The sequence below is a fragment of the Neopelma chrysocephalum genome, unplaced genomic scaffold (assembly GCF_003984885.1).
Source record: "Neopelma chrysocephalum unplaced genomic scaffold, ASM398488v2 Primary Assembly neopelma1_147, whole genome shotgun sequence".
Taxonomy (NCBI): domain Eukaryota; kingdom Metazoa; phylum Chordata; class Aves; order Passeriformes; family Pipridae; genus Neopelma; species Neopelma chrysocephalum.
In genome coordinates this window covers 8,878,352-8,899,216 of record NW_020897809.1, presented here as the reverse complement: position 1 = coordinate 8,899,216, position 20,865 = coordinate 8,878,352, and the positions used below count along the sequence as shown (strand labels likewise).

The 20,865-nt window shown below is 37.9% G+C and overlaps 1 protein-coding gene across 1 annotated transcript in view; it reads right to left on the bottom strand.

Annotated features, from left to right (window-relative positions):
- PRKAR2A (protein kinase cAMP-dependent type II regulatory subunit alpha) overlaps window positions 1-20,865 on the bottom strand; it is a 63,009-nt gene that overhangs the window by 29,702 nt on the left and 12,442 nt on the right. The window contains exon 2 of the mRNA XM_027701022.1: window positions 8,999-9,034. Within this exon, the coding sequence (XP_027556823.1) occupies window positions 8,999-9,034 (36 nt within the window). The remainder of the gene's footprint in view (window positions 1-8,998; window positions 9,035-20,865) is intronic.

Sequence of the window (20,865 nt, the reverse complement as noted above, 5' to 3'; positions counted from 1 at the left end):
TGTTAGAGCAGAGCCCTAAAATTTCATTTAGCAATGAAAATTACCCACATCTTTCTGACATCTATCACGATAGAGAATTGAAGGATGTCAAAGTGTTAGAAGGCATTCCTGAAATTAATGGTTCAGCAACTTAGATATGATTTTTAAAGATTTCTAGAGAACATCCAAATATATTAAAAAATCCCATTACCCTCAATAGAACAAGTAACACCTATTTACCTGGAGCAACAGGGAACAATACAAAACTAGCATGGCTTTGACACACAAGGATTTTGTGCAGAGGAATGATGTGGAAGCCCCCAGGTCCCTGTGCTTGGAAAAAACTCCTTCCTTTCCTGGCACACAGGCAAAACAGGAAATGTGGGAACCTACTGTCTGACTCCCTGAAGAAAAACCCAGTAGGTCCCCCCATTGCTGTGTGGCTGCTGAGCAACTCCCATGCCCTGGTGAATGCCAGCCATGGGGAAGGTGTAACTCTTTCACTAGATGCAATTCATCTCCTGGATGAGCCAATTCTGGACTTCAGTGGCTCACGGAACAAATAGATTCCCTTCACAGGAAATACACAGTTGAAGTGGGCTCGCAAAAGACTAATACTGGGCAGAACTTCATCACTTGGAACTTGTGTGCTTTATTTCTGATCACTTAGTTTTGTGTTTTTCCATTAGAGAACATTAGTGTGTTTAAGAAGATTACGCTCCTTCCTCTCCCAAATTTTGGAGACATGGGAAACACACACATTTAGACACACTAACCCAAATCAGGTAAGTGCTTCAGGCAGCCAAGTACCCACGCACAAGCCACCTCCCAAAGTCAAGTCCTGATTTAAGTCTCTCTTTAAAAGAGAGCATTTAAAGTGCTCACAGCAGTTCCTGAGGTTGCTTTAGAATTTCCTGTAGTGAGTTTTCATATTGCCATTATATTCCCTGTAGTGAGTGTTTTAGTATTCTAGCAAAGCCTTCCATTACTTGGAGTATGCACAGTCTCATCAAGGTGTTCTGGTGTTAAAAATGACTGAGTGAAGCTTCTGAAAATACATGGGATACCCCTTCATATCTAAATCATGTTTGTTTAAGCTTTTCTGTTCCACATGGATTATTCAACCCATTTCACAATTAATCTGAAGTAACAGCAACCTAAACTTGCATGAGTGTATTAAGGGCATAAAAACGCTATGACTTGGACTAAAACTTCATATTAAAAAAGGGATAAAGTGCTGCCTTGTATATTCACAAGAAAAACCGCAAATCTCATCCAACTCCCAGGGTCACTCCACAGATGTACATCACAGCACCATGTTTTGCACTACATATAAAACTGCCCTTTCAGCCTGTATTGTGACAGGCATTTTGAGATTTCCTCTGGTGTGTTTGCTTTCAGTCTCTTGGGCACAACAAACCATGAAGGAATATTTTTATCTGGGCTTTAATTGTTGAAAACCAGCTTGAATTCAAATCAAAAATAATAATAAAAAAAAGCTACTCTCTTTTTCATCTCACAAAAGAAGAAAATTAAATTCCAACCTATCAAAAAGTGAGAGAATTAAACTTTATTTAAATAATCAGCTGAAGGCTGATATTTTCAAAGCATTTACGTATCTAAAGATAAGGACTAGCATTTCTGTACGCTTTTTAAAGGTTCTCTTTTTAATGTAAAACAATTAATGAAAGTTAATCACTAGCAGCTTTTGCTTCTTGAATACTTTTGAAAAACTGGTCCATACTGCATTAATTGCTTAAAAATGTGCATAGCTATACTTTTGCTCCTGATTAATAAGCACTGATTTCAGTTAAAACATTTGACATCAGAGGAGCAACTTTTCATGGTCATGTGACACTCTAAGCATAAACAATTATTTAGAAAGAATAAATTAAAAAGACAAAAACTGAATGAATTCTACTCCACTGTAGCACTTATGTGCATTGAGTAGATTGGATCAGAATTCATCTGACCAGGTATTGCACTGACTTAAGTTTTAAACAAGGATGCTCACTGTGGTGTATTTCTCTTTATGCCAGAAAAAAAACCCCGATCAGAATTACAATTATTCACAACACTGTGAAATCCAAGTAATTGTGAAGTCACGATTGTTAATTTCCAAATACAAGCTTTTCATTATTCACTGGATGTCAATCACATGCCAGGAATTTTTAAATAAGTCCCAATATTGCAAACAGAGAAAACAAGCTTTTTTGGTTTAATGAATAATGATTCAGACACTTTCTTACAGGAGAAGCACCCACACAATTTATCACCACTTTCATCTGTCATCCCACACGCTTGGCTTTTGCTCATATCAACATTTTTCAAAATGAATTAATTATTTTCACTCTAGTTATGATATCAGTTTTGCAATCAGTAAGGCTAGCAAAAAAAATCATAGAAGCATCAGGTTGCTGATACAGAAAAACTGTTTGTGCCATTTGTACAAATGTGACTTTTTGAACTCAAAAGTCTTTACCATTTATCACCTGCCTGAAAACCTTTCAGCAGAAGTTATTATGTCATCAGTTTTGTAAGATGGTGAATAATCAATATAGAAATTCATTAAATAGCTACAAGAGAAGAAATCAGATCATGATTTTCAAGTCATCCTCTGATAGTCAGATAGTCTGATAAGTACAAAGCAAAGAGAAGAGCACAGAAAAAGTCACCACTCAGTCTTCCTCCCTTGATGATTTCAAGTGATGAGATTCTATCACTGAAGTATAGATAGTATCCTGCAGGAGAAAATATTCAAAACAACCTCCCAAGAGAAGTGTTGCCTCTTGCTTCATAGCTACTATTTCGATGTCCCAATTTAACAGGATCCCAAGACACCATTCTTTACCAAATGCTAACATGCTGTGTGGCAATAATTAACATAAAAGCTTTATTAGAAAACTTTTTTTTGTTAAAGCTGTCGTTTTTAAAGGCTACTAAAAAGAATTTACTATGTGTAATATTATCACATCCTGACATCTCAACTTGCCAGGATTTGAAGAAAATTATGTATCTCACAAGAAAGCTCAGAGAGATACCAAACTTTAAAGACATATGTAATTTATGAGATGATTGCTAATTTTTGGCAGGAGTCAGACTAATGAAGAGTTCAAGGTAAGGAGTCCCCTCTATTGACAAAATAGGGAAGAATCAGTGACTTGGAAGAACCAACAGTCATACAAGGCTTCTTAAGGAAGTTTATGTTATGAGGAAAGAAAAAGCCGGAAACTGTCAGGGAACATCAATTTACAGATCATTCAAAATACAAAATTACTCAAATACAACAAAAAAAAACCAAAACAAAACAAACCTCCACAACACCAAACCATACTGCCATATCAGATTGCTAGAGACAAGAGAAACACCAAAAATACTGATTTCAAACCCAACATCTGCTGGGGACACTGACAATGGGAACTGTCAGTGTCCCACATAGTGCTAATGTGTGCTGTACACAGGAAAACAGGGTTCAGTAACAAACAAAATTATCCTCTACATATGAAACCTTTATTCAGCAATCCTACCTTAGGGGAGGACTTAGCACCCAGCTCCAGGAACAGCAGATTTGATCCTTCTCATTTCAATGCGTCTCTGCTGAAAGCTGCCCTTCCAAAGGGACTAACTCAGGCAAGTCTTGCTCATTTGATTACTTTTTATAATAATAATGGCCAGTCTTCGCGAACGAAGATTTGGGGAAAGGTCTTTTTACCTTTCCAGCCTGCGCAATGGATTTTTTTAGGTGAGACACAGCCTGCGCTGAACTGAGCCCACCCTTTAATCCTAAGGTTCATCTGCCGGGGCCAAGCAAGCTTGGACAATGGCAGTGAGGTCCTCAGGACGTAGGTTTGTTTAGAGTGACCTTCTCATAGATGGATGGCCTTACAGGGCTAACGGACTCCATCTGCCCGGGGGACTTGGTGGGATTCGAACCTGGGTCGCAGAGGTGAGAGTCCTGCATGCTAACCACTAGGCCACCAGGGGTCCCCTTACTTTTTATATTAACATGAAAACAGGCACAGATCCTGACAGTTATGTTACTTTGTCAGTATAAAAATATTAAGGAAATAACTATCACATATTGCTTCCCTAGATTATATAGGTCAATTATTCTGCTTATAGATGCTGAATGTGAAAACTGTAATCTCATTCCTGTCCCACTGAGGCCAAAGGAAGACTGCAGGAGGGAGTACAGACATAGGCAAGAGGGATATATTATACCAGGTCACTGAGACAAACAGAAATAATTAGAGAAAAAAGATTAAAACCTTCTGTCACATGTATATGCTATGGGTGTCATATTTTGTCAGCTTTTTCCTATCCCAAGGAGATATCAGCAAGTCTGCTGGAGAGTGGGTGTTCTGTGGAATGAATTAAAGGTGTCTAGAAAAGGCAGTACAGAAATCTAGCAAAAAACTTTATTGAAATATGCTAAAACTAAAAGAGGAGAAACTATGCACAAGTGAGACTGTAGTGGGCGTCACACCCTTCATTCCAAAAACACAATTAACTTTCATTCATATCCTACCAGGAGCAAAATTCTCCTCAATGTTACATATCAGTAGTGGGACAATTATCCATGCTCTTCTCCTCTAGTTTTGAAATAGCTTTAACATTATTACTTGAGAAAGGAGGTATCACTGATTTCTCCCACCTCCCTGCACCTTGCAGTCACTAACCAAGGGCTGAGATATTCACTGGTGTGCTCTGCAGTCTCTTGCATTACAGAAAATGAAGTGACTAACAGAATTAAGTTTGTCAGGAGCCCGTATGCTTGGGGAAAGATCAAGGAATGTAATGAAGCAAGTATGAATTCTTGGGAGGAAGGAATCTCTGTGGGTTTTAGGCCATCCAATCCAAGCCTGGGCAGATGGGTTACATTGGCAGAAGGCTCAGACATTGCTAATTCACTTAAAGCAGCAGCAAGACGACTGGTCTGCTGGGTAATTAGCACTGAAATTGCCCATGGCACCACAGTCTGTGGCACCCTATAGTTAGGAGGTTTTCAGATTAGTGAGGTGTTTTTTTCCTTTTTAGTTTCTATGTAGGGATGGCTTATGATTTTGCAAACAGGAGTATTTTCATCAAGCCAGGCACCAGCTTGTACACAAATCAGAGCTGAGCGACGCTGGGGTTTGTGTGCACATCATGGCTCTCAACGTGTTACACGGCCAACATGCCACACACGAGCCAGCTGTTTACTAGATTGATTTCTAGGGGAACATCAAGCTCTCATTTCTCCTTCTCCCTCCTAGTGTTCCCTGGAAAAGGCTGTTTCTCTTCATGAGAACACTACTTTGCCACTCTGCACTTCTATAAATAATTCCACGAACGTGATTAGATAAGCCCCCCTTTTCCAGGATGACCCTCCTGCAGAGTCCATGGGGTTTTTCACCATCCCATCCACAGATCCCTGCTTTGCTGGCTGAACCTCTGGCCAGCACAAAAAGCCACGTTTCTCTGGTCAAGGAGCAAATGGGATTCCCTGCAGAGTCTTTACAGCTGCCAAACCGTTTGGCAGAATTTAAAGGCACACAAGGCAACACCATCCCTCCCCCTCAGGGAGCACCTCAGCCTGGGGAATGAAACAGCAGCAAGTGTTAAAGAAATGGGGAGCACAAACGAGCAGAATGAATCCCTGAGTTCTCAATACTACAGATTTAGTAAAAAGAAGTGGTATGTGAGGCTGTGCTACTACCACTTATGGGATATAAAAGCAGTATCATCATTTTTGGTCAACGATTTGAGAACTGAGAAATAAAATTAATTCTTCTTTTGGACAAAAAGAATATAGACTAAGTATGTTTTATTGAAAAAGGTCAGCTTGACCTTTCTAACAGACTACCATTTGGCAAGCAGTTTTCTTAAGTCCTGATTTGAAGTATTTTACTGTAATACTGCATAAACTAGAGGTAATCTAATTTGCTCAAGGTTTTCAAGAAGTGCAAAAATAAAATTCCTGACCAACAGAGAACTCACATTTTGAGTAAGTCTTATAGAATGACAGCTAAATATTTACAATACTGGCAGTATTTTCCAGAACAGTTTAGATGTTTCGTAACTAAACACCTAAATGAAAATTTAGTAATCATGACAACAGATTTATTCTACGGGTTTATGTATCCCTAGAATTTGCATTAGGTCCACCAAGGGAATCATGATAATCCTGTTATCTGCAGGCAGCTAATAACAACTGACCAGCAGTAAACACTCCAAATTTAAGATTGAGGACATTAATAAAGCAATTTAGAAGTAACTGTTACGTATACAAGAACATAATAAACAATTGTTATTCTCCAAAAACATATCTCTAATTGAAGAGTTTACCAGAACAACTGTTAGCCTGTCCTAATGTATAATGTAGTCAATTACTTTATCAACTCTTCCTTTAATTAAAATTATATTTTTCCTTTTATTTTTGACCTAGTGAAAAACAAGAGCAATGCCATAATTCCCTAGGCAGCCAGATTTTAAGTATTTTCTTTGATATTCCCCGTGCGAGTTTTTAAACTCTTCTCTGTAAATCTACAATTTTGTGCATGTAAATCTTGACAGCAGCAAGCAACTTAACACTGCTCTCCACTCCCCTTACAAATATACACTGCACTGGAAACACAGCAAGAGCTGGTCAGACTGACAAGGGTCAACACAGACCAGCAGAAAGCTCCTCTGAGGAGAAGTCCAGAAAAGAATACACTAAATGCAATTACAAAAAGAAGTATGTGACAGCTTTTTTTCTCCGTGGTTTGTTCTGCTTTACTTAATTAGTTAAAACCAGAAACATTTAGATACTACACTGAGTAATCTGTAAGGCAATTTTGGTATTTGCTGTTTTGTTGGTTTATAAAGGCAAAACCTGTCTTTTTCTTATTATTTTATTATTTGCATTATTTTTATTAATTGCAGAATGAAAAGTTGCTTAAAACCCAAGGCATCTAACAGGGAAATCAAATCAAATCCAGAGCACCAAAACCAGCAAATGAGTCACTCATTTTATGCAAGAGATTGTGAAATGTGGTTGCCTGTGATGGCAGGGGGCTGAGTTCAGTGCCCCAGCAGAGCCCTGCCAGTCTTGTTCCTATCTGGGTAACTTCTTGACAGACACAGCAGGTATGGAGTGCAAAAAAACCACCAAACAACTCTCCCCCAAGCCCAAACCAGTAGGTTTCTCTACTTTTCCTGCCAAGAGTAGGCAAGCAGCATCTCTTTGTGCACACATGGATGCTGTTTGCATCGCCTTTGCATTTTCACAAATCCCACGCTGATCGTGACCTATGCAGTGTATAGAGAGAGAAACTGGAGAACTTTTCACAATAAAAAAATATTTAACACAAAGTAGTAATATATATATATATTCTATGATTGTTTGTCTCCATGACAATTCTAAGATGAACTGTAAACTCTGAATTATTCTAGCTCTTCCTGAAGCAGCAGCATTATTAAGCAACTAAGCAGTCCTCCTTAATCTAATTGCACAAGTTAGCAATTCAATTTTACATTTGCTGTTTAGTTGTTCGCATTAACCTTTAGACCCCCTTAAATGACTAACTCTGTTTTTTAACTAGGAGCAGCTCAGTACTATGTAAGCACCAACATTACATTTCAGTACTGAAAAGTCAAAAAGATAACAAATGCCTTCTGAATAAAGCTCAATTTTTAACTTTGGGAATAACTTGGCCTTTATTTAAATTTAAATCTGAGATTTATTCACTTCTCCTTTGTATGATTTTACTCCATCAGCAGGTTCCAGGACAGATTAGTTTAATTAGCAGAGAAATTAAAATGTCTTGGGCCCCTCCAGATTAAGATACTCTACAATATATGACTTTCAATATTTACTATCAGAGTATCAAACTCCATTATTCAAGATACAGTTCTGTCCTGCCTAAAGTTCTCATGTAATAATAAATCAAAACTACCAGCACTGTCATTTTTTAACAGTTATGAAATCCTCATTATACTCAGTTACTTATTTGTAGTGGTATAAATACACAGTCATACCCTTAATCACACCCAAGCAACCAGCAGTAAAGCAAGTGAACCACATGACTATAAAGACAATTTGCACATAAACATGTATTTATCTTACATTTATTTGTATACCACTTATTTATGTAGAATATATATATACATATATATAAAATCAACAATGCCCCACCATAACTAACATACCCAAGAATATGTAAGATCATATGCACAGATTACAAACTGAGTAGACTTAAAACTAGAGTTTTCGGTTTCACCAAACAACAACTTCCTAGGCCAGCTAAACGTTAGTTAAATATTTGAAGATAAAAAAAGTAACACATGCAAAGCAATTCACACTGCACCTCAAATGAAAAAATAATGCAGCACCTTCTCATCCTCACATAACATTTTGTTCACGTGATACTCTACCAAAAACCAACTTCAAAAAGAATTTGTTGGGAATAACAGCTTCTCATTAAAGCATTTAATACTGGTTGAGATAGAAAACAAACAAATAAAAGAGTATAATCTGTGTCTCTAGAACAAGTGAACAGCCACTAATTCAACAACTTTAAATATCAGTTGCACAAGCCAGGAGCTAAAACAATGCAGAGAAGGGGGCACTCCTCCCCCCATATTTGTGTATTCTAACCTGAGATAAAATTCTTAGCAACACGGAAGACTAGGAGACGTGGTACAGCTGAAAAATGCTGCCATTTTTTCATGTTCCTGCAAAATAATTATGGCAAATTATGCTATGCTGTATAAAACTTCTGAGAAGTTTTTCTGGCCAGAAGCATTGCTACTGCTGCAGTTGTTTCAAAAGTCCATGATCATCCACAGAACTTTCTAAAGTACTCTCACTATGTTGCCCATTAGTGCCTACAGTGAATTAAGAAGCAATTATCATTATTTCAAATAAAAATACTGCAAGAATTATGACAAATAAGGCAGTGATAAGGGTAAGGTAATTTTTAATGCAATTCCTTTAGTCAAATACACATTTAAAAACTATTTCAGAAACTTTAAACTCTTAGAAAAGAAATCATACCTGATACTCTTCTGTTGTATCGGTTAACAACTGGAGCTGAAAAAAAAAAATAAAAAATTACACATTTTGTTGATTATTACAAAGTCATCACCTTGATTAATCATTATTATTTTTACTACACCGATCCTATACAAATCTCCAAAAAAAATAAAACGCTTCAGTATAAAGCTTTCATCCATTTACTTGCCAGCCAGTGTTTATTTAACATTAAACCACATATTCCTGAAAGCCATTACATGCTAAGATAGCTGGTAAGAGCTTTGGGGTTCTTTTCTACCTAATTCTGAAAAAAAATACACCTTTACAGAGGTTACTCAGTCTTAACCTACCATCAGTTCCCAGCCTATTTTACTTAGTACTATTGCACAACATTCCAGCACTTTAGGTTAGCTCTACCTACTTAACATGGATCAAAAGCCAAAGGAACTTACTGCTAATCCCTTCTATACTCCTACAGAGCACAAGCTGTGTGAGTACCAAGGCAGTGCTCCCATAATAACTCCAGTCATCTATCCCTGACCAAGGCTGTCTTCCATAGGGGATTTAAACTGAAAAATTCTGAGATGGAGAATCCATTGCTTCCTTGCTCCTTTGTTCGTGCTGTTGGCTATATAAGGTACTTGAACTTTAGTTTGGGATGAACTTCCCGACTTTCACTGTTCACTTACATTTTGACATTGAGCTAACCTTCAGCAAACAGCATCTTTGTCCCTTTCACTGTAACCAAGTTACTGCCTTTGTGAGCTGCTTTAGTCTCAATACAAAAACCAGTTAACCTGTAAAGCTTCACCCAGAACAAAACCAAAGCATTCTGCTCTCCTTCACCAACCAAACTAACAACCAAGGTAATTTTATTGAGTGCTTCATGCTTTCCCAATTCTCTTCCTTTTGATGGATAGTTCTATTTTTCCTGATAAAACCAATGAACTTCTTATTCCATTCTTTAAACATTCAAGAACTAGAAGAGCCCTTATACCCCATCAAAGCACATGCATCACAGAGCCAGGTGTATTAAACACATGCTACTAAAATCTTAATGATCCCATCGTGTCTTAGAAGATACAAACTCTTGAGTATCTTGGCACCACCAGAATATGAAGAACGATGCTTTCTTAGCAAATACACAAGAACTCAGCTTCTCTGGAGCACTTAGAACCACCCTGCATCTACATGAAAATACATAAGTGAGAAAAATAAGATCAAAATTATTATTGTGTATTCTTTTGTAATGATAAAAGAAATCAGAAGAAGTTGGGGTGGGGGGAATAATCAGGATAACTCCATAGAGTTTTCAGCCAAATCTACCCACAAGGAGACAATGCTTAGCTTCACAAGAACCTCAGGATTAAAAGCACGATTATTCTGAATTTTACAATTTAGATCTAGATCTGAACTTCTATAACATGACATAACCCCTATAAAAATAACCCTGATGCAGTGTTTCATACATCAAGCTTGAAGAGGTTCAAAAACACTGAATAATAAACCTGAGAATTCAGGCAACTTTATCCTCAAACCTTTAAGCAATTTTTGACAGCAGGAACCCTTCCTGCAAATAAGGGCAGCATAAATCGCACTTGCCAAAGGACACCAGGGATGTGAGAACTTTCTCTCACCTTAAAGGGAGACAGGCATTGGGAACACAGATCCATTCAGGTTTATTAAACAAACAAACTTGAGCAACTCCCTGTACTGAAAGTGTTTATATATTTTGCCCTGTTCTTAACTTTTCCATGTGGGTCTGTCTGTGGTCACCAGTGGTGACACAAAACTGCTCTGGACATTAATGTGCCCTGCAATGGTACATTCAGTCTTATCACTAGTTTAGTGAGCCAGTTTCAGTGAGCATTAAAGTTGGCAAATTGGGACCTCAAGAAACAGGAACACTCACCACTTTTGTCCAGAGACACAGCCAAGAGCCTACCAGTTCTAAGGTATTGAAGAACAAGAGGAACAAAGCCAACTAGTTCAGTTTCCAATACCAAGTGATTTATTAAGAGAGAAATACTCAATTCAAAACAGAATTTGATGTTTGCTGTGCAAGCACCTCATCAAGGTCATAACAGTTTCAAGTAAATGTTTAACTCCTCTCATATATGGATTCAGATACTGTTAATCAACACCGTTAGTGAGTAAAAACATTGTTTCACACTCTATCTGCCACATGCAGAGTTTCTTCGCTACTTCTTGATTCCTACACCCATTTCTTACTCATGTTTAAGAATAACATTTTAGTGTCTTTGAGCAGAATTAATATACTACGGAAAACTCTGACGTACTTTGGGTAACAGAAAAAAATCCACTTTTCAAAGACTATGTCTTCTTTTAGAATCTTGATTATTTTATCCCATAGCAGGGTTCAGTGTCATCAAAACTGCATCAAGTTTTCCAGTGTTAAAAATGAGAAAAACACATAACCTTTTAAGGACAGTTAAGAGAGCACTATTATTCTGCCTCCACAAAGCTTTTAAGATTAAGATGATAGTTTGCATTTCTTACACCAGTGACAGTTTTAACATGTATAAAATTTCAGGTTCACTTTTATATGTTGTCAGAAGATGACTATTTTTATGCTAAAGAGAAAATCTGACATTTCCTACTGGAGAAGATTAGGGTTGGGTTTTTTTCCTTCTGGCATACCAATGAAAAGGTCTCTTTGCTTATGACTATTTTCAGTATTGCAGTCACTATAGCCACTCCTCTGGCATCCTTGTGCTTTGTCACTAGAAGTACATGGAGAAAAGCCTGGAATCAAGGACTGCTAAGAGAACAGCTCCTGAAGGTCCCACATACATCTACATTAGTCTGTGGACAGATTCCAAAAAACTAGATGGGGCGGAAGGGAATAATACATTTACAGTAAATACAGCCTATCTCTTAGACTGAGCTCTAAAGGGCATCTAATTTAAAGCAATAATGAGGGACACACCAATAAAAACCTCTTAGACCAGCACAGCCATCACAGCAACCTCTGCCTACATCGTGACAGGAATCCTGAGAATCCAGCACATCAACCTGGTACCACTCACCAGACCTGGGATCTACAAAAACAAGATGAAATTGCTGCTTTGAAACAGGAAACATTTCGGGTTTTGTACCTCCAGTTAGAACTGGAACTGAATTCCCTCCCTGCACACCAGTGGGACATGGCTCAGGTTGAACAATGGGCCATGTCTCTGGTAATAACATGAATGTTATTATACGTTAATTGCAGAGACTATAATGAGATTAAAAGATTTTGCTGTGAGATGATTGCATTGTAAGCTCTCCGTTATGTCAGAACCTCAGGTGCAGCAATATTCAAGTCCAAAATGTCTCATACCTTTGGCACAGTTCCTGCTTTTACTTGGCTCATGGGAACCAAGACACAGTAATTGGGTAAACACAACAAAAACTGAGTTAAATTAAACCATTGTACCAGAAGAGAGTAAAACGGCCCAATTTCCTCCCTGGCAGCCAAAGGCAAGTGACTCTGGCAGTGGAAAGGCAGATCAAGCTGTGCATTCCACAGTTTTGCCAGAACTGACTCAGGGCAGTGATCCTACTGAGAAATGTCTGCTGAACATGTCTGTGTTCTCTACGCTGTCCTGAGGCACAGACTGAATTAAGCACTAGGTAGGAACACTTAACGGGCTGTTTCAGATTAAAAAACCTTTCTTCCTCAAAGCAAAAGGTATGTCATTACATTTATTTAATAAAAAATTATTTGAATCATTTGCATAAATAAACTAGTACAGTACATTTCATTGCTTAAATTCACAAATGTACCTTACATCAAAGAGCAGTACTGCTACAGAGCTATACTATTACTTATTAGTGCCTCCATTCCATTGGCTTCTCTCACTTGAAATATTAGGAATGTAAATTTCTGAATCACAGACTGGGATTTAAAAAATTTTTTTAAATACTTTCAAAAAGTAACAAAACAGGAATTTCTTCAGTATTTTTCAGTTTGTTTGGGCATTGAGATTTACTTTGAAGTACCTGATGCTGGATTTTGGCTCACTAAGCTTAAACTTACAAGAGTTCCGATTATGCCTACAGGTAGGTGTAAAACTCAGCCTCACAAGTGAAAAACGGACACAGATATTACCTTTTTTCACACCTGCTTTCAAACCAAACCAACTATTAAAGTATTTAAGGCAAACAAGTGACAGTAAAATCATTCTTTACGATCAGACCTAAAAGCATGCTTTTCCTACAGTGCGTGGGCTCCCTTCTCTGACAGTGACTGTGAAAAGTGACTAGTAAAAAAAACCACCATCAGGCTTTTTCCAACGTACACTACTACCATCACAGGGAAAACTGTTTCTCCACACTGCTCGTAAGCCTGAAATGAATAGAAGTACAACCATCATTCTCCCAGCTATTGCTATGCTCTTCTTACCTGTCCAAAGAACATTAAATTCCTACAGAAAGGACAAATGAAACTCAAAAGATCAGTTCAGGGTCATAGGAAAAAAATTCAGGGTCAAATGAATGACTGGCATTCCAGGCACAATGTTACAGTATTAGATGTATTGGATACCTTGAAAACATCCTCCTCCTCCACAAGCCCTTTGCTTTTTACTAGGAGCCGTGAACACTTCCTAATTACAACTGGGGTAAAAAAAATCCCCACATGCTCACGTTTTTGATACTGGACAAAATTTATAGCAGCAGACTAAGTTAAGCTATTGTGCACACAAGTATGTAATATAGATCTTTTGTGTAACTCCAATCAACTCAACAATTTTTTGATGGTTTCCTGATGAAGGATGGAGCAAAGCTTATAGTAGGTGCCTAAACTCTGTAGTATAGTACTCAGAGTACAAAGAGCATACACACAAAACATCAGCTTTATTAAAACAAAGTAACAAATCAGTGATTTTCAGAGTACTTCCCCATCAAATCATGGCACAAAATCATCCTATGTGAGGAGAGGCAAAAAGAGAAACAGAATGTAAGCTGTTCTAATATAACAAGTCAATTAAGATTATCCAAACAACGAGTTGACACTATAAACCATTAAAGCTGAAATACCAGAAGCAGAGTGGAGTATAAATCTGAGGCGTGACTGTCTCTGTGGAATGTTATATCAAGTTACGATAAGGAAGTGCCAGACTACAGCTGTCAAACTGTTTTTCTACACACCAAGATGTTAATGGACGTACATAGATAGGAACCATCACAACTCTGAGAAAACTTGTAGGTTCAACTATCAACTTCTTACGAATCCTGGCAATTAAAAAGTAATTCTATAGGAGAAACAAGACTTTCATCATCAGATATGCCACCGTACTTTAATGAATACCAATCTGAACCTTTCCCTTCAACAAGTAAGTAAAATAACAGGGTTCCCTGTGAATATTTCTAATATGATAGTTGCGTATCCATGATTTCCTTCAGGATGTCCTTGCTGGACAGTGGCAGATTCCACTTCCCCTTCCACATCTCTGCTTGATAAGGTAGGGAGCATGATTGGGGCTACAAACTACTACAATTTTTCCAGAGGTAGCTCTGGAACCCAACAGTCCACGTCAAGTTTTCTTCCAGAAAGGCAAAACAGATAGAAACAGAACAGGGTTTTACAAGTACCTTTCTTTTTTTCCTTCTATTCCTCTGCTCACCCACCCCCACCAGAAGAGCATGGAAACTCAGAACCTAGTTAGAGACAGGCAGGAGAGACCCTGATGGTGTCAGCTGAAGCATGCCAGATATTTGGAGGAAGACAAAAGGTCAGGGAACACTAAGGAAGAAGTGAGTTTTCAGAGGGAGTATGGAAAATTTAAAAAAAAAAAGGGCAGAAAAATGGAAACCATGGTCCCTGATTGTCTGTGTACACACACACTTTGCTTTTCTGTAAGAGACTTTCACATCTATTGAGTTGGAAAACAACAACAAAAATTACATTACTATTAAACAGTGTTTTCCTCTCTGCTGCAGGACAAGTAATAGAGGTACAGATACCTTTTTATTTCCCAGTATTGAAAAACAGCTGTCATCAGTAGCAAGAGATAACAAAATATAAAAACAAAGTAGCAAAACATCCCAGTCTCCAATTTAATTGATTTTTTTAAATTTGGTTTTAAAAATTACTGACAGAAAATGAAGAAACACTCATCTTAAAAGAGCCCCTGACCCTTGCTTTCAAAGTTTTTTAGAACCCTTCTAGTAGAAAGAATGCAACAACTTCTGAAGGGAAAAGCTGAGTCAATCAGCAAGGCCTTTAAGTCAGTGAAAGATGTTTTATGAAGTTAAAGCTCTTATGCTATTTTGGGTTGGCTCTTTTTTGGTTTTTAAATACAGAAGAAAAATTCATAGGCATTCTGGAATGGACAGACTTTAAACAGCTGACAAATTCAAGAAAGAAATCTTTACCTGAATAACTGAAAGGAATCTGGGTGAACCTTTGGTTATAATGGCATTTCTTGACTAAGATTTTAAGAGTTTTGTTTGTTTGTTTTTAAATTAAAGATACTTCAGAAAAATGTATCCCTATTTCAATATTCTCTTTCCACAGAGAAAATTCACTGAATTTGAACAATCATGTATGGTACTATTTTGATTATGTTTCTCAGCAGATATTAATTTACACAAAAAAGGACCATGACCCTTTTACGCAACAAACCCTGCTCTCAAAATTCAGGAGTTAATACAGCCTGACTGAAGCCTAAGTACAGGAGAACAAGTACCTATCAAGCAGCACTCTGTATTATCTGACATTGCAATGGCATGACCCACAGCCCTCTCCTATTTCTTGCTGACATCTCAGATCAAGCCAAACACAGCACTTTTTTTTTTGTGTGTGTTCATTTTTTATGAGAGTAATCTATATTATGAAGATCAAAGAGATAGCAACAAGGCATGCACTTGCTTTACAGATATGAAATTAGAAAAACTTCCCATGCTGAGGTACAATCTCAGCTGAAAGGACACATTTCACAGTGATTAAAGATATAACCGTATGCTGATAATACAACAGAGATTGTCAGGGACTGAAATGAAATACCTGGGAATGTTTTCAAGTTTTAGAAAGACAAAATTATACACTGCACGGAGAAGGAAGGATGCTGCAGAGAACCAGGAGAGTAAAGAAGCAGCTGACAAATCTTCAAAGCATTGTCAGAGGAGGCAAAACACTGAAGGGTACAACAAAGCAAGTGAAAAAGGGAAATTTGTTTGGGCTTTAGGTGCAAGCTTAAAGAGAAAGGCATTTCAGAGATAGGGAACCTAAGCAACCACATTAGTATTATCAGAAAAGTTAAGCTTGCAAGCCCAACATTAAGTAGATGATAGAAAGCAAAGATACTGAACATCCTTGAAAGTGACTTTCACAGGGATTGTCTGACAATGAAAAAGCCAGAAAGGGTCAAAGATGAGAATTAGACTATAGAGAAACTGAAACATCACACCAAGGAGAAATAACTGCAAGTTTCCTTAAAATAAATACTTCTTACAGAAAAAGACTGCATCTTATCTAGAGACCCATAAGGCATTTCCCAATCAGTAAGAAACATGGACAACTCATCCCATGTCTAAGTGCAGCGGCAAAGAACAGACAGTCTGTTCCTTTTTCCAAGTCTCTTGACTAACTCTTCCCTTCTATCTTACCAGTCCTGCTTTCAAGCGTCACCTCTTTATTTACCAGACTCCTGTCCCACCAGAGATCAGAGGTGGATTAGGCAGAAGGAATAATACTTCAGGGTACTTAGGATTTTTGAAATGTAATGAAGACAAATTTTGTCTGAAATCTTTTCCTTACAAACTTTGGAAGAGCTGTTTGAAGCAACATTTGACTCTCACAAGCACAGTTCTTTTAAAGCAATATTTTTCATATTTCAGCTGGCTTTTTACTATAGCTTTTGATTTTCTTTGACCTACCCATACTTCTTAAAATATCCAACCCTAAAGACTTTTGACCAAATTTTTATCCTTTGACTGGCTTTAAGATGCAAAGTCATTGCTCTATGTTACAAATTAACAACACTTAGACTTCTTTTGGCTTATTTGGAAAGCTAAGTATCACCAAACATACTTGGAAATCCTGGAGATAATTTCTAAATGAGTCATAAAAACCATCATTTAACTATGTCTAGCACACTACTCTATTTTTATTATTTCCGACTGCACTTCTTGGAAAAAAACTTTCCACAAAATAATGAACTATATACAAGTGAATGCAATGTGAATAAGGCTAAAAAAAAAAAAAACACAAAAAAACCCCATATAAACCTAAAAAAATTTTTTAACATATCACTACTATTAAATTTGCATTCTATCATAGCACAGAGCCACTGCTAAGTACAAGTCTAAGGTACATAAGTCACTGCCCCAAAAAGCACAGTCTCAGTCACACCTGACCTGCCACTGAAATCAGTCAAGAGGACTTGTTTTTCCATTTTCAGAAGCCTAATTAAAAGTCCCACCATTACCCTGAACATCATTGTGAAAACTAATGACAGCAACAACAGAAGACCTCTCACAACAGGTAGGGCAGATTCAGGAGGCGATTCCTACACTCCTCCCTAAGGGAGATGGTCCCCACATCTGCCCTCTGGGACACCACCATGAAAACCAGGCTCAGTGAGGTGCAGACACAGCTTTTTCTCACCCTGACAGTGCCCACTCATTGACTGTCCTCCCCCAAACCTCGTGGGCAACTCTGCTCTCCGTCCCACTATAGTCTGGATTTGAAAAACACTCCTGAATTAATATTATCCTCAGGAACAGCACACAGTCAACGTCTCTGAAAGTATGCACGTATCTTTTAAACACCCTTGCTGAAGTCAGGAACCTCTTCTTTACAGCTAGGCCAGTAAATTTGAGAGAAATATTACCAAGGCAATGTAACTACAACAGACAAACATAATCCAAATGTAGATCTGGGGGGAAATCTCCATTGCAGTAATAGGGATGAAGTGGAAAATGCTATCAGTGTTTACACAGCCTGAGGTATAAGCAATTGTAAAATGAAGTACAAAAAGGGTGTCACAGCTGCGGTAACAACACGAGTGAGTGAAGCAGCGTACTGGATCCACGTATTTCACACCTCCTGCCACTGCCTTTTCTATAACCTCTTCCCCCTGGACACTCCCCTCGCACACCTGCATTCTGCCCCAGAGGAAAACACAACTGCAGCAGCAAAGAGGAAAGTTACAGTTCCCACTCACTTCGAAAGCCTTCTGCTTTCAGTCTCAGTACCACACTTACCCTCTTTATTTTCACAGCTTTTAATCTGTTCCTACTACCAAGGCTTTACTCCATATCTCAAGGACTGCCATGGAAGCATAGTAAATACTTCAGTAATTAATCCATGCACTTTCCCAGCTGGATTGCTGCTGTCTTCTGACAGTTAAGTTGGGGCAGTGCACCACTGATGTTCTTGTCACTCTCTTCATTCCCTGGTTCTGTTCTAACCCTCCTGTGCAGGATGTACTTTTCCTAATACACCTCACAGAACATCTCCGAATCCTAACTCAATACAAACACCTATGTATATTTTTACACAGCCTTCCTCAATTAAGAACTCCTTAAATAATTCATAGACATCCTACATTTCAACTATTTTCTGTCCTTTAGGCAGAGGCATATTTTAAGACATAGCAAATGTTGCACGTATTCCTAATATTTTTCTAGGTACATCTGGCATTTGAGAAAACTTCAATAAGGCATATTTTTAGTATTTTTATTTTAATGCATAATGAAGAGTTGATTTCCTCCTATAAGTAAAGTTATGATGATATACAGATATGTGTGTGGATTAGCAGTCAAAAACAAAGACAAGAAAAATTTTGACTGCCTATTAGTTTTCAACAGAAATCCAACCTTAATTTTACATTCACTACATTGTATTTTAAAGAGATTCCATCTGCTCAGGCTGTAGTGCACATTAATATTCAGAAGACATCTGCAGTGTGCAGACCAAGCTTTTAATTGGAATCATGTCTCAGCTACCATCACACAACACTGAATGTAAATGTTGGCTATCTGCACTTGGCAGCTGCTTGGCAGACTCAGTATAAAGTCCTACTGAGACTGATAGTTTCTTTAGATAATGTGGTATCAGGATATAAAAGCTATCATGAGAAATCAAATACTTATTATCATATCCATAACTAATATAGTTTACTAGCCCCCTCACTACTTATGAGCAAAATATGGTTTATATTCAGCCACAATTTTCAGAGAGCCAACAAATTGATACAACTGAACACTCACATCTTTCATTATGATAGATACTTAAGTAAATCTATCTTGTATACAAAAGGGGACAAAGTAAACAAATGACGTAGTGAAGCTCAAAGCATTTGTAAAAATCTAAAATTCAAGCATTGCTAAGGATGTAAGAGCACATGAATAAAATAATTCGATTAACAGGTGCATTCAGTGAATAAAGATACTTTCCTACAATGTCAGATTAATTATTCTAGAATTAACAATATAGTTACCTTTTTTTAGAATAAAAAAAGCAGAGTTAACAGTATCACCATTTGCTTCAAATTCTTGCCAAACCATGGTAACATAAAACTACATCTGTGTATTTTCAGCTCGTACTCTGCTGTAAGGTTCTGACAAAAATGGCAGTGAATGACAACCTATGGAGAGAAGACTGTATGTGTGTGTATATGTATATACACATAAAGTGAAGTTATTTGTCCAATACAAGCAACTGATTGCTACACTGACAAACTGATTTTAGACATGTTGCAAGAAATATAAGACTAATCAGTATGTAAATATGACGTAGGAACTCTAAGAACAGCAACACTTGCTTTTCATGAAAGATGCATTTTCTCGGGGAATTTGCCTTCCACCACCTTTGCCATTGTATCATAATAAACAGGAACAGAACAAAAATTCAAGACCACAGCTCATTAAGGTAAATAGCTGTGCTGCCACAAAAATAATTACACGAGTAGAGGCAACATCAGAATGCAGTCATTGTGATCCAACTGTTCTAACTCCAGTGCCCTTCTCTGATAGACTAATTGGCTTATGGATCCTCTGAGCTCCAGTGCAGCTCCCAACACAGATAAGGGAATTACACAGAAGGGGAAGGCGCAACTGCTTATGCTCAGGGCATACACACATGGTTAGTCTCAACCCTGTACTTGCACATCTACCACCATTCTAGAACACATTATGGTAGAAAGGGAAAAAAGAAAACAAACAAGAGGACAGAGCAAGGTTCTGCTCCCAAACCTGAGCACACAATGAGCCTATCGCTCACCACTGATTGTACTGGCACTTCCAATCTGTTCCAATGCCAAGGAAAGAAGGGCTGGTCTCAGCCTTTCTCATCAGTGATGTACAGCTGGTCTGCTCCAAGTTTGGACTAGAACAGAAAGGAAGAATTAACGTGGGCAGTTACGGATGAGATGCAGTGTAAGAAGCTTTTCCTTTCGCCTCTTAGCTATTTAGTCTCCGACAAAACAGATTGAAGCCACTCGCACAGTCAGGTGTATCTCGTGTGACAGACAGTATGAAACAACTATAATTGAACTACTTCTACAAAAGAGCAATTCAGAAGAAAAATATGGAACAGAAGATTCGAAGCTCAGCGGAAACAACCAGCAACACTGAGAGGGCCTGGTGTTTGATATACCCAGCAGGCTTGTTACACAGCTACACTTGCCAGGTCAACCTGAGTTCAGGATTCTGTAATTATAGGCATCCGGGTACAATTCAAGAATAGCTTCCTACAGGTAAAAGAGGCACATAAAAGCCCATAGTTCCTTGCCTGGGTCACTTCACATTTCATAACATTTCCTGCTGTCACTACTGATTTGAATGATGAAACATAGCGTGTTTTTACATAAGACAAGGTTGCAATGGGCTGTGCTGTCATCTGACTTGATCTGTATAAAAGAGCACGAGGAATTTCA